This window comes from Xyrauchen texanus, chromosome 4, assembly GCF_025860055.1.
Source record: "Xyrauchen texanus isolate HMW12.3.18 chromosome 4, RBS_HiC_50CHRs, whole genome shotgun sequence".
Lineage (NCBI taxonomy): Eukaryota > Metazoa > Chordata > Actinopteri > Cypriniformes > Catostomidae > Xyrauchen > Xyrauchen texanus.
In genome coordinates this window covers 21,026,587-21,040,866 of record NC_068279.1, presented here as the reverse complement: position 1 = coordinate 21,040,866, position 14,280 = coordinate 21,026,587, and the positions used below count along the sequence as shown (strand labels likewise).

The following is a 14,280-nucleotide window of genomic DNA, read 5'->3' as shown; positions in this document are numbered from 1 at the left end:
CATTTCGACTCGGTGTAGTCTACAAAGAAAAAAAGTGGGTCAAGATTAGTGAACCTAGGAAAGCAAAAAAAAAAAAAAATTGTCCCCCCCCTGGCCAGTCTATGACCCAAAGCAAGCACACAAGAAAAATGCATTAACAAACAGTCGAGTGTCCCCTTAATGGTAGCGGATGTCATCATTTTCAAGGATCGCACAAAAAGTAACTGGGCCCGGATTCAGTATCGTTTTCCAGTCCTTTTCCTCCTCTCACTGCCATTTATCTTGACATGTTAATGGTCGGGTTTAAATTACGACCTTATCTTTGGGACTCTGGAGAAGAATGGAGAGCGCACACACAACCCTCTAAAATGCACAGACCTTTTCAATTAATATACCTTTGATTTAATTTAACTGCTCAGATTCATCCAAAGCTCTTTTGAGACGGCCAGTCAGCACAGACTCCACAATGTGTCTCCAAGGATTATCTCTTTATGTACATGCCTCTTTTTCTCCATTTTAAAGCAGGCTGGTGTTTTGTTAGTCATGGTTCTTTTTTAAAAGGCAGACACCCTGTAAATGGAAGGCTATTTTCACTGATGTGGTGTCGGAAACGTTGCTTTGTAACCTTAGACATGACGGCGACTGTGTGAGGGCTTTCTGTTAAGATTACTCCAAAGAAAAGGGCCACTGTCCATCTATCTATCTATACATTCAACCCACTGTGAATGAATTGGCTTGTCTTCTACTTTGCAAGCAAAGTTATACATCAAAACCTTTGGGTTTCTAAATCTCGCACTGGTTTGTAAATGTGTACAGTACAGTCTGTTTAGGTAAACAATTTTAGCGCATGCATAAAGCCAACATGTAAACAAACTTAATCTATTTCAGTCATCTGAAGGTTTCAAGAGAATACATCTTTTAAATTAAAAAAAATATATATGAAATGGATTATTTGGACTGCACTGGTTAAAGTGAACAAAATATTGATTGAGATCGTCTACTACTGTATATGTATCAACATGAAGAACTGCTCTAAACAGTGAATATACACTGCCACCTAGCTAGGAGTTGTAGTGCAACTGATCGGCAGCTTATTCAAGAGGGCAAACTAAAATCAACACATTTTGTTTATCTTCTTACATGAATGGCATACACAATTCAAGATTATCACAAATATAACTCCAATAGTACATTATTTAATCACCAAACGAACACACCAGGACAATCACCACAGCGTGATCTCTGAGATCACAGGTTTCAGGGTCATGGGGTTGGCTTTTAATCAAAGATTGCCAGAGAGTGTTCAAATAATTTATTGCATCGTTTGGTTGCCATTTTATAAAGCAAAACAAGAATAAATTCTTCAGAAATCATTTTTTTATTATTATTTATTATTATTATTCAATGCAAAACATAAAATATATGAGAGAAAGAGAGAAAACTAAAATTATGAACAAATACACTTAAAGACTGAACATTTCTATGATGGCTCTGCAAGGGGCGAGGTCACAAGTGTAGCTGAACTTCACAGGAGGTTCTTCACATGCCTCTCCACAGTTCCGCTCATTGCGAGGTATCCATCTGAGGGGATTCTGACAAACAGAAAAGTTAAACCATGGTCAATTTTTCACCATTAACATTTCAATGTACTTTTTCAAAATGGCTCCTAAATGCCATGACAGCAGGTTTATACTGAAACCAAAAACTCATCAACTGGTCAATTATTTAAAATGTGTTCTAACAGAGCATTAATTGTATTTTGAAATTAGGCTCCATTTCAGTGACAGCGTTAGGTGCAGCGCATTGACCATGCCCTGCTTTTTGTCATTTACATTTTTTGTGAGTAGGCACAAGTAGGTGTGAGTGGCAGTTCTTGTGCTATCTGTGGGTGTATGTATGCAAACGGTCACGTGTATTGTATGTTTCCTAGGGGTGTAACGATCCATCAATCTGGATCGATGAATTGATCAATTAACCAACGATGCAAAGTCATACATACAATGCGTTAAGATCAATGATCTTCATCTTGGTCACTGGTGTGCAGAGTGATTTAAGTGGTTGAAGTTACGCTCTGCTCTATCTGTGTGCGTGCGCCAACAGGGCTTCAAGCTCCAGTGACAGGATAGCGTGGAGCTGTTCACATGCATCCCAAAATGTTGTGGCGCATGCAAAACGTTTGAATTCTACATGAGAATTTTTGCTTTTAAAAGCACTTTAGAGCAATTTGTCCATGTGAAATGGCTAAAGAGCCCAATATTCTAAACAGTGCTGATGAGGGAAAGAGAAAACACCTGCCCTGCTGCACCAGCATCAATTACAAGACTTTTCACATCAACACACTTTCTAACATTTATCACAGTAAACTGTAATAGAAGTTTTCAATACAACAGTGGAAGATGTAGCCAAGAAAAAAAACACAGATAGCACAAACTATCCTGTCTTGGGTATGTACAGTAAGAATTTTGGATTGAAAGACTTGCTTAACTGTTGCAGAGATGACAAATTGTCACTGTAGTGTTTCCTCTATTCCATGGGCAATGGGCCGTTATAAAATGATTGATGATCACTTGTATGTGATTGATTGTATAACTTAATTTTGTATAATATTTGTTTCTGTATGAACAATTTTTTTGTGATTGTCCCAATGTGGATACTTGATTTGCACTTTTAAGAGTAGTCAAAATATTCAAATAATTTTTTTGGTTGCATTTAAAAAAAAAAAAAATGTGTAAAATAGGCACATAATATCGTAATATTAATCGCAGGCCCTTGAATCGAGATCATATCATGGCAGGCTTTGAGGTATTGGAAAACATCAGACCAGTATTGGGATGAAACTGCTGATTTACACCCCTAATGTATTCCAAGAAATAAGTCACTGTGCTGAGATGTCTGAGAACCACGTCTATGCTCGATACAATGTCTAAACTCAGTTCCTGCATTTGCAGTCTGGGTATTTCACCTGCAGATGATATTTGCAAAAGTTAAATGCACAAAAGAACGTCAGACCCAAATGGTACGTATGTCTATTCTTAAAATGCATTGCATATATATGTTTCTGACACTTTGACAACAAGGTGTGGCGTCTTAATAATGTGTTTGTCAGCAGGCTACAATGTCCATGCCTTGCTTTCTGTTTGTATGGGAGTCAAAAGGTCCCCAGAAGCAGCATACAAATATCCAAAAGTACAGAGTGTACAATCTTACGTGTTTCGTTGAAGAGGAAGGAGTCCTGGTACTCCTTCATGTACTGTGAGGAGCGAGACTCATCCAGGAAAAGAGAGTAGACCCTCTTTATGTCCTCCACTTGAACTTCCGTGCCCTGAAAGCAATGTAGAGTCATGGTCTTGATTTGTATAGTTTGTATTTTGCTTGGTGGCATGATACATGTGTGTGCATTACCCGGCGTTTGCGGCACACCAGGCCTGCAGTACTGATGAGCTGTATGGCATAGCGGAGTGAGGTCTCCTGTCCAATACGTGTTAAAACTGTGTGTGCCTCCTCACTGAGCTCTACATCCTCTTCCTCACACCTGAAACCCAAACATACATGATGACAAGTGAGAAAATCTCACAAGTCTACACATGATTTGACCTTAACAATTTGCCCTCATGATAAGACACAGAAAATAAAAGAAATAAATCAAGGAAGTTCTCTCACCGAATCTTCAGGATCTGTCTGGTCTCTTTCTCAGTGTAGGGGGTTGTAGCAATAATCAGCAGACGGTCAAGCATGTCTATGGGAATACCATGAGGACTCTGGTAGTTGGTGCCTCTAATGCTGTAAAAAACAACAACACAAGAGTAAAGAGGAGAAATAACCCACAAGCTCATGTATTGTGGTGCTTAAAGTTATTTCCATGTAAAGTTGTGGCCAACAATATTGGCAACCTTGGTAAATATGAGCAAAGAAGGCTGTGAAAAAAAAAAATCTGCATTGTTTATCCTTTAGATCTTTCATTAAAAAAATAAAATCACAAAAATCTAACCTTTAACTAAAGTAAAACAATTGAAACAGGGGAAATAACTCATTAAATAAATATTTTCCTCCTAAATGCATTGGGCATAATTATTGGCACCCTTTTATTCAATACTTTTTGCAACCTCCCTTTGCCAAGATAACAGCTCTGAGTCTTCTCTTATAATGCCTAATGAGGATGGAGAACATCTGGCAAGGCATCCGAGACCATTCTTCCATAAAGAATCTCTACAGATCCTTCAAATTCAGAGGTCAATGTTGGTGTACTCTCCTCTTCAGTTCGCCCCACAAATTTTCTATGGGGTTCAGGTTAGGGGACTGGGATGGCGATGGCAGACCCTAGATTTTGTGGTCAATGAACCATTTTTGTGTTGATTTTGATGTTTGTTTTGGATCATTGTCCTGTTGGAAGATAAAACCAGGGCCCATTGTTAGCTTTCTGGCAGAGAAAGGCAGGTTTTGATTTTTTTATCTGTTGGTATTTGATAGAGTCTGCAATGCCATGTATCCGAACAAGATGTCCAGGACCTCTGGCAGAAAAACAGCCCCAAAACATTAAAGATCCAGCACCACATTTAACCGTGGGCATTGGGTACTACCTCTCTGTGTGCCAAACCCATCTCTGGTGTTTGCTGCCAAAAAGCTTTTTTGTTTCATCTGATCACTTTCATAGAACCCGGTCGCATTTGAAGTTCCAATAGTGTCTGGCAAACTGAAAATGCTTGAGTTTGTTGTTGGATGAGGGGCTTTTTTTCTTGAAACCCTCAAAAACAACTTGTGGTGATATAAGTGATGCCTGATTTTTTTTTTAGACTTTCTGACTCCAAGACCCAACTAATTTCTGCAATTCTCCAGCTGTAATCCTTGGAGATTATTTGGTCAACCTCCTCACTGTGCGTGGAGACTATATAGACACGTTCTTTTCCAGGCCAGTTCTTAAGATCTCCAGTTGATTGGAACTTGATAATTATTGCCCTGATTTTCAATGCTTTGGCTATTTTCTTGTAGCCACTTCCCATTTTGTGAAGCTCAACAACCCTCATCAGAACTACATTCTTTAGTCTAACCCACTGTGAATGATTAAGGGAATTTGGCAAATGTGTTACCTCATATTTATACCCCAGTGAAACCGGAAGTCATGGCTGAACAATTTCATGTTTCTAATTATCCAGGTTCACAAATTATTATTATTTTTTTATATGAATGGGAATATTCTTCAGATATTTTTTATTCATAAGAATTTCTAGGGGTTCCAAAATTAAAGGTTCGATTTTATCGAAAGGATAACCAATGCAGATTTTTTTTCACTGGCTTCTTTGCTTTTTTATCAAGGGTGCCAATATTTTTGGCTACCACTGTATGTACCGGGTGATGCCTCGGTTAGTGGCCATGATGAGGACAGGTGAGAGATCACTCTCTAAAGCACGATTTAGGAAAGAAAAGCATTCTATATCCAACATGTGGACTTCATCTATGAAGAGAACCTGCAACCACAAAAAATAAAAAAATAAAAAAAATCGATTAACAACAAATTAATTAATATCCATTGCAGGCATAACTTAGAATAATTGAACTCACACTTTTTCTTAAAACCTATTCAATGGTTGGAAAGCTTTCAACAGAAAGAGGGAGAAAAAGCGCATTTTCTTTTACTGGCTGGTTCCTCTCCATTGAGCCCAAACTGTCTCAAATGTCTGGCCTGCTTACCCCAGGAATGATCTCAGCTTTGCCTTCCTCTCTCCACTCAGAGACTTTAGCATTGATCTGCTCCCGAACCTCTGACTTAATCTCTCCCGTGTCGCCTGCAGAACAAACAATGATCATAGATCAGCTACAGAAAATACTGGGACATCTACAGAGATGTGCTGAAAGACTGATCAGGGATTAGTTCCACTAAGCATGCCATTATCTAATTGGTCAATTTTAAAAAGCTGGCAAGACCATGATTTACCTGAAAACAAGGCAAGGAATCCCTGTGTGCGGCTGTTGATGACATCAATTTCATGAAGTGAGACTGTGTGAACTACCTCCTTCCGTTTTTGCAGCTCTCCCTCTGGGCACTGCACAAACTGTGTCTGAAAAACAAAAAACAGACACAAAACAGTAAGAAAACTGTAAGGGAAATCAATGGACTAATTTCAGAAGAGCATAGACAGATTACCTGTGCCCCCATGGCATCGTAATCTCTTGCACGAGTAAAAGACCGGCCCAGCTTGCTTATCTTTCCTGTGGCTTTATCAATGGTGATCACATCCCTGCAGTGAATAAGATACGATATGATGTGGTTGGTCTTTAACAATTCAAGCACTGAAAAAAGCAGAGACGAGGTGCTATGGCTGAAGTAGGGTCTTTTGTTTGCCTTTTTAATTTAATCTACACTACATATATAAAACAAATAAATTGTCCTACATAAGCAAATACATTGTTCACAGGGTTGATAATCCTCATAATTTATTTAAAATGAAGCAGAGTATGCTCATTAGTGCAGTAACCTATGGGTCAGCAGGAGTAGCAAGATCAGCTCAAACTACACAAATGTTTCAGTAAATTTTAATTTATTTTGTGGGAAGAGCTAAATGTCGATCCAGTCTGATTTATTTGTGCTCTGCAGTGAGTGAATCACATATACAGTCTGTGACGTGCACAGAAGGGGTGGCAGCAGGGGCAGGAGCCCCTGCCCCTATCGTTCACAAATCTAAAGGAGCCCTTTTGGTCATTGAGAAATTAGAATAATTCAGTTAAAATACTTAAATAAAACCAAATTTAAATCTCATAACAACAATAATGTGTTATGAGATTTCTTTGTAAATCATGGGTGTATTAAAGAAACTTAAGTAAAGGTGCCTCTAACAGCACGTGCTACCACAGATTGGGGCGGATGCCAATTGTAAGTGATCCCTATGCCCTACTCACTCCGAAGTGCAGAGCCCTTGTAGTGGGCACTCTGAAGGAAACATGGCACTACTGCGTGAAATTACCCTTTGCTAAAAGATTAATTTGATCACTTTCGTTTTGAACGAGCTTTCGAGAGGCATCCCCTCCCGCTGCAGTGCCCTTCAAAGCAGCAATAAATGCAGTTTTGAATTCACCCCAGAACATCAAAATGCCATTACCTCAGATGAGTAACAGGTCAGAAAAAGTCCACTCCACGTACTGTGTTGTAATTCATCAAAAGAATAAAACTTGCAGTTGCAAAACTCTTGACAGATTTATCAATTATAATGGGAGCGGTCGCGTCAGTTTTAGTGATAGAAGTTCAGTTCAGTTTCAGCCAAAGCCACTTTTGGTTTTTGTTTAAACTAATAAACCATTAGACTAATCACTTTCAGAAAAATACCATGGTAAATAAATGTTTTTTTTTTTTTAACATGTAGTCAACCATGATAACTATTCAAAGCCATAGTACCATCTTGACATCATTGCACCATGGTTCCGCCATATTATTGCTGTAAGTTCCTATATACACTATTTATAAATATTAATGACAGAATACAGAAAATAACATGAATATTAAAAGAAATTAAGAGAAGATATTATAAGAAGTGTAAGTTATATTAAGGTGATGATGCGGTCCGAGTGGAAGCAGCAAAGATGACAGGATAAATGAGGGCAGAGATGAGAAAAAGTGATAAGACAAGAAAAACATTAGAACCCTAATAAAAATGCACTGTGTCTGTGGAGGCTAGGGCATGGTCGAGCATTTGTCTGGAAAGAGAGTAAGCGGTAAGGGTTCTCACCAGAGCTGAATTGCTGGTAATTGCTTGTTTCTGTGTTCGCAGTGAGACAGGGGAAATAAAAAGGCCAGTCCTCAGAGTGCGAGATGAGAGAGAGTGAGAGCTGTGTATGTGTGTGTGTGTTGATCGCCCAGGCTCAACAATAGATTGAAGCTTCTCTGTTTCACCTTATGCGAACGTGTCTTATTGTTTTGTGCATTAATAAAATGAGACATTCTTAAGTTGGAATTGCCATCTCCCAGTTACTCATTCAATTGAACAGTTACAGTGTCGTTTCCAGGGTAATACCATGGTACTGAATGATTACTATAGTCATATGTCATGATAATGTCATGGTACTCCAAGGTACTTTAAAATACCATGGTGTTACTATGACACATATAAAAAAACATGGGGTTATCACAGACCATGTCTGAAAATAAATAAATAATACCATGTTTCTCACCTTTTTGTGAGAAATACAACTGAATTGGCTATTATTTGTGGTAAATGGGAAAAAAAAATTAAAATGATGTAGGCCTACAGTATAAAATACAAGAAAAATGCTTAAACACTCAAAAAGCAAAGAAATTAGTTAAGTATAGGTCATATTATTACTCATTAAAAATAAAAAAGAAATCAGTGCCCTTTTTCATCCTTCCGCCCCTGCTAAGGTCTGCACGTAACTAGTATATCATCTACATCGTCTACCCACCCAGCTTGTACTCTCTCTTTACTGAGACTCTCGATCATTTTGTTTCCCAGGTCATAGATGGTCTCCATCTCTGTTGTCTTCAGCGTGAGCTTACCTACTTTTGCACCCTTAACATAGTACAGAAAAGAAAACAATTATTCACAATCAACTGGGTTCATTTAGGGACATTTGCTTGCTTCTATATACAGCAATGTCATGACTCAAGTTTAAACCATTATCTATCCACCTTATTTTGCATCATGCGTTTGCAGAGTTCTGCCGTCATTGACCGCAATGTAAATAACTAGAAGCATAATAACAAATGTGGCAAATCGCGTCAAAAGTAATAGAACCCCATTATAATTAATGATGCTGTCTACACTGGAAGCGTTCGTTGTCCCGTTCCATTATGGACTGCCGCTACTACAGAAATTCTACGGATTAGATTGTTCGTGTCGACGCGTCCAGTGTAGACAGCCTCAAGCCGTTGTGGTGCATTGCATCAAATACACGCCCGGTGTAGACACGGTGTAATACCAGAATTTAGTGATATGGGTTTATAAACTATTACACAACCACAGGATGTACAGCATGAAAATAATGATTAATGAAAATAATATGATGAAATATTTTGCCAGCCTGGAATATAAAGCAACATAATGTAGTATTTTGTATCGCTAAAATATCTGGAGGTGGCTTATACTGGAAGAGGTCCACATTCACGGTGGATAATGGCAGCACCCTACTCATGCTGAAAAATAAGGTGGATACCTGCCTTTATATAACAATGCAAGTGTTAATTATTTAGACTGTCAAAAGGGTACTAGGCATTTAGTAACAATAATATAGTCATTCTGATGAATGATATTAAATAGGCAGAAAGGTCCATTGTGAAGAAAGGAGAGCAAAGACTCACTGTTCCTGTAGCAGGTCTGTCGATCTGAATCTCTACCACCTCTCCTTCAATAATCTCTGTCTCCTCTCTGCCAAGCAACAAATACAGGTATTAGCAGTTGTGACATTCCTGACTATCACAGAAAAAGGTGCTCATCTTGACAACTAGTGTATCGGTGGTGCATGTATCAAAACTATAATCAATATAACTATAATATAAAATCTACTGTGAAAGTAATATGAAAAGATGTAATATTAGTCTTAGAAATTAGATCCAAAATCATTAAAAGATTACATTTTCAACGTACAGTGATACAATACAAAACACTACAACACTGATGTTGATGAAGGTTCTAAGATTCTAATCCAAGATTTGTATGCTCTTTTATGCTTGGATTAGAGTGAGAGAAGTGGATCCAGGAAAATGGCAGTTCACACTTGCATCAGACTTTACTCACTTAATCCGGACTCCAATGGCTTTGCGGAAGGCCTGGCTCAGAGCCTCTGTCTTGCTCATCTCCAGAGAGAAAATCTCACTCCCAGACAGAGCAGTGAAAGGTGTGTCAGGGCCAAGGGACTGAGCAATGCCTAAACAATAAACACAGCTCACAAATGATGAATGGTTCCGGTGTCATTTGCCCAGTATGTAATAATGCATTGCACCCAAAAGTAACTTAAAACACCAAAACTTCTTACTGATGTTAACATTATTGTTTAAGGGACAAAAAAATAGACAGTGTGCACATCAAGTGCTATGGCTCAATCTCAAGTGCATTTTTTAACCCATTTACACCTTTACAACCGGTCACAAATGGACAGCACTAATTACAAATATGGGATCCATAACAGTTTTTGATAAGATCACTCAAGTATGCTCGACATCAAAATGCACTGATGCAGAAGCATGAACATCTAAGTTCAGTTAATACTGGAATTCCACAACATAACAACAGTAAATTTTTGTACTTTATCAACATGCAGTGGATCACTGTAGTAAGTGATGCAAGTCACCACGAAATCAGTCACATCCTCCCTTTGACCAAATTGGTTCACATGTACAGTAGTCAAAGACGCATCTGAGACTAGGGCTGCCCCTAATAGTCGACCAAATGTTAGTTGATGAGAAGAGTCTTGGTCAACCAAGTTTTGAATCGCAGAAAAAGAAAACTCCACAGGAAGTGGCGAAGTCATGCAGTCAGTGACGGACACACATGATCCTTTACACGGCTGGTCCATGCGGTAATTAATTATGTTGGGCATTAAATCCAAAGTGTGGGATAATTTCGAGAGGGTAAATGATGACCCCAAGGTGGTGACATGCAAACTCTGCAGACAAACGTTCATCTATCATTCGTCAACCTCAAACATGGCTTATCATTTGAAACGTGCAAGTAGCCTAACATTAGCCACTTAGCATGGCCGCTCACTCTAACATTAGATAACCTAGATAAATATGTGCTATTAGGCTTATACAAGTGTTCTTGGGCAAGATAAATTAGTACCTCGCTTACTGCATGTTTAACTTAATGTGCATTTCTCTCTAAAAAATTTACAAATGTTCAGACAGTCTCCTTGCTGGTTTTCCCAACACATTCAGAATCATTACTGCTTTTTCCGTCCTTTCAACCTCCCGTCTATGTGAATTCGAAGCCAAAGTATTGTGATGGATTGAGTCAGCTACAGCATACACATTCCTCAAATAACAGGTTCCCATCCTCCCTCAAATAACAGGTTCCCATCCTCCCCAGACACGGGTTGAAACTTATGGCAAAGAAGTTGCACCATTTGTCGCATCTTACAATCAGCAAGGGGGTGCTAGGGACCTATTCTACCCCGGGTCCCCACAGGGGCCCATGCACTGTTTAATTACAGCCGGATGCTCTCCAACGCTCACATGCACTTGTGTCTTGTGATGAATGCAGTGCTCCTGTACAAGACTGCACTGTTCTTAATCAAAATACCCCTCTTTAGGTGATATTAATGTAAGCACAGCGGTTAATGTATAAGCAGACGGAACTAATTCTACAAAATGTTAGATCTGTGATGTCTAACTGTATATAAGCTGCATGCTGTATGTTATCAGGCAATCTTACTGCATCAAAATCACATAGTAAAGAGTGTAAAATATGAATGTAGATCTGTCACACAGTAAATAGTGTCAAGTATTTAAGTTGTTTATTTTATCATTAAATTACCTTTTTTAATGTTTTATATTATAATTTTTTAAAGTTTAATTGCTACGGTTACTAAAAAAAATTAAAAGCACTGTTTACCCTGTTCTCTAATTACTGGCTCTTGAATAATTCCTTTACAAGCTTGAAGCAATTTTTACGAGAGAAACACTGAAAGCCTCATTGTTTTAATTTAAATTGATCATATTTATTTAAAAACAACTTTTGTACAATAACAGTGTTTTATTGCATATTTGCTTACAAGCACAATAACAAGTTAACATAGAACAGTTAATGAAGCTTTTTTTCAGCTAGTTTTGCTTTTTACTTAAAGTGAGAAACAGGTTAAATCATTGTTTTTTTTTATTATTTATCATGCAGTTCTTTAACAGGATTTTTTGCAATAATCACAAGGTGCTGTTTGGTTTATAATGCATTAGTTGCTTCCTCTTGTGGACATATTAAATGTATATATTTGATTTACACATGTATTGCATTTTTGCATAGATTGAAGCAGAGAACATTTAGTCAGAACCTCTAGTAAATTAAATGTTACTTTGTTTAGTACCCTTACAGCCATGTTTTGTAAATCACCAAAATAAGCATTTTTCTTCAGAATCATGTGAGAATTGTGATCCTTAATCTGAGCAAAAAAATCATGATTCTCAATTTGTTCAGAATTGTGTAAGCGAAAACTTGCCCATAGCAATAGCAGTCTTGCCCGTCCCAGGCTGTCCTGCAATAAGAACTGCACGACCAGCAATCTGCCCATCTTTGATCATTTCAAGTATCAGCCCTGCTGCCCTCCGGGATGCCAGCTGACCCACCATCCCCTGCGATACCTGGTGAGGGAGACAGAGAGGCAGAAGTGTGGTTGATAATTTTCTATGTAGTCTGTTAATAAATGTAGTAAGCATTATTTAAGCCCATCACAGGCATGCCGTCATGGTAATTCCAATCGTACACATTTAATTTTTACCTGCCGTGGTTCCAAGGCATCATCCAAACCAAGGCCACGAATATGAGAATGTGCACCTGTGAGAGAAGTAAAGATTTTTTTTCTCCATCCTGTGTGTCATCACAATGCATTCAGTGAAAACAACAAACATTCACAGAAAGCCTCAAAAGTCAGCAGACTAAAATTTACCTAGCAAACCAAAAGTTACTGGTTGTTTAAATAAACAAAGATATCATTAGTCGTATTTTTTTGTGATATCACAAGTATATGCCGATTCGTTTGTTTGCTTTGTTCTTGTTGTTATGATTCGTGTGTTATTTGATTTCACTACTCACCAATCCTCTCTATCCGAGTGATATCACGCACCTCCGGAACCTTCGTGGTTGCCACCTTTCATAACAAATGAAAAAAGCTGAATGAACACCATGTAAAGTGCCAATACCAAACATGAAGCTGTAGTTTAATGCCGTGTTTTGCATGCCATTTTGATTAGCAAGCAGTCGTTAGCGCGTGCACATGTTGCCATAGTGACACAGGAGTCACAACACAGTTTCCAACTAGCTAAAAAATAAAAACTGTAGAAATGTGAAACTATAAAATTCACAAGCGTTATCGTTTTTAATAGTTTGCTTCGCATAAAAATACTGTAAACATGCAGAAATTAATATCCCCGCTGAAACCATGACTTGGATACTATACAACTATAAACAGATTCCATGTTCGCAAGCTAGTTAACGAACAACTACTTTGCGGATTCTCTGTTTCAGTCAAATCTTGATTATTAAAACCCATTTTCGTGACTGCACATCTGAATCACAATGCTCTGAATTAAAATGTAATTATGGTGTAACTAGAAGCACATGTGCTAAAATGCGGCAAACTCACATACGCGTTTATTCCCCCCTCTCTACAGACTACACACAACAGTATACAACAAATATGACTTTTGTTATATATAACCTAAAATAACCACATATTTATGAATAATGCTTAAATAAAATGCTGTACATTTGACATACCTGCGCAGCCATGTTCTCTCATGTACCGGTTGTTTCTGAATGGGTGCGCAGTGGAAACCCATCCGGGTGGATCACATGATCTCGTGTCTGGGTTCTTGCCCCTATCACACATACAACCAGGTAACAGACCTTTTTTGGCATTCTAGGTTTTGGAACGGCGAAGTAAACGTTTACAAGGTGAACTTCGACAGCAGGGAATGGGAGATCACAGCAAATATTATTTTCGCTTACCCATTTCCTCCAAGACCAAAAGAAAAAATCCACTATTTTGAATGACATTCCAGAAGAGGAAAACAATAGTAATATGGGAGAAGAAGCCACATTTACTGTCACGCTCTCAGCAGCTGTAATAGAAACCCCCTAGCAGCTGTGGTAATTCAGTTTTTAAAACTCATTCCAGGGTAATAACACAAAGCCTAATGTTATAAGCTTATTCTCAATGTAAAAAACCACACATATCAAATTTAGCTAGATTTACGCTGCTAAATAAGGCTAAAACGCGTCATCACAGTCTGTGAAAAAGGACTATTATAGGGAAATTGTTGTTGGGTTGCCTTTACTGGTAAAAGTTCCACATGTGCTGTTCACACATAGGCCTACCATCCATTTGGAATGATATAGGTAATGATACAACTCATGGCCAGAGATCAAAGTATACCAGTATTATATACCAGTATCTATCTATCCATCCATCCATAGTGTTGTATTATCTATGGATTATTGTGTATACTATATATAAATACTTTTACTATGGTGTGCTCCTCATATATTCACTAGAATTGTGGGGCCTGTTATGGTTGCAACCAGCAGAGGTCGCTCTTGCAATATATCTAAGAAGATTACTTATAGTACTCCTGTCTGCATCTGTCTCTAT

At 38.2% G+C, this 14,280-nt stretch overlaps 1 protein-coding gene across 1 annotated transcript; it reads right to left on the bottom strand.

The window, feature by feature from the left end:
* Window positions 1-1,306: 1,306 nt before the first annotated feature.
* On the bottom strand, window positions 1,307-13,450 carry LOC127642920 (ruvB-like 2). The gene is made up of 15 exons (XM_052125367.1): window positions 13,407-13,450; window positions 12,723-12,777; window positions 12,409-12,464; window positions 12,130-12,271; window positions 9,717-9,846; window positions 9,281-9,347; window positions 8,386-8,492; window positions 6,119-6,212; window positions 5,909-6,032; window positions 5,665-5,759; window positions 5,323-5,441; window positions 3,640-3,759; window positions 3,382-3,511; window positions 3,187-3,301; window positions 1,307-1,571 (listed from the first exon to the last, which is right to left on the bottom strand). Exons 1-15 carry the CDS (start codon window positions 13,416-13,418, stop codon window positions 1,543-1,545), a joined length of 1,395 nt encoding a protein of 464 aa, XP_051981327.1. The 5' UTR covers window positions 13,419-13,450; the 3' UTR covers window positions 1,307-1,542.
* Window positions 13,451-14,280: the final 830 nt, after the last annotated feature.

Coding starts and splice junctions, on each gene's coding strand:
- LOC127642920 (XM_052125367.1), bottom strand. Junction 9,847..12,129: donor CAAGACTGCTATTGCTATGG/GCAAGTTTTCGC, acceptor TTTATTGTTTAG/GCATTGCTCAGTCCCTTGGC. Junction 6,033..6,118: donor ACGATGCCATGGGGGCACAG/GTAATCTGTCTA, acceptor TTTGTTTTTCAG/ACACAGTTTGTGCAGTGCCC.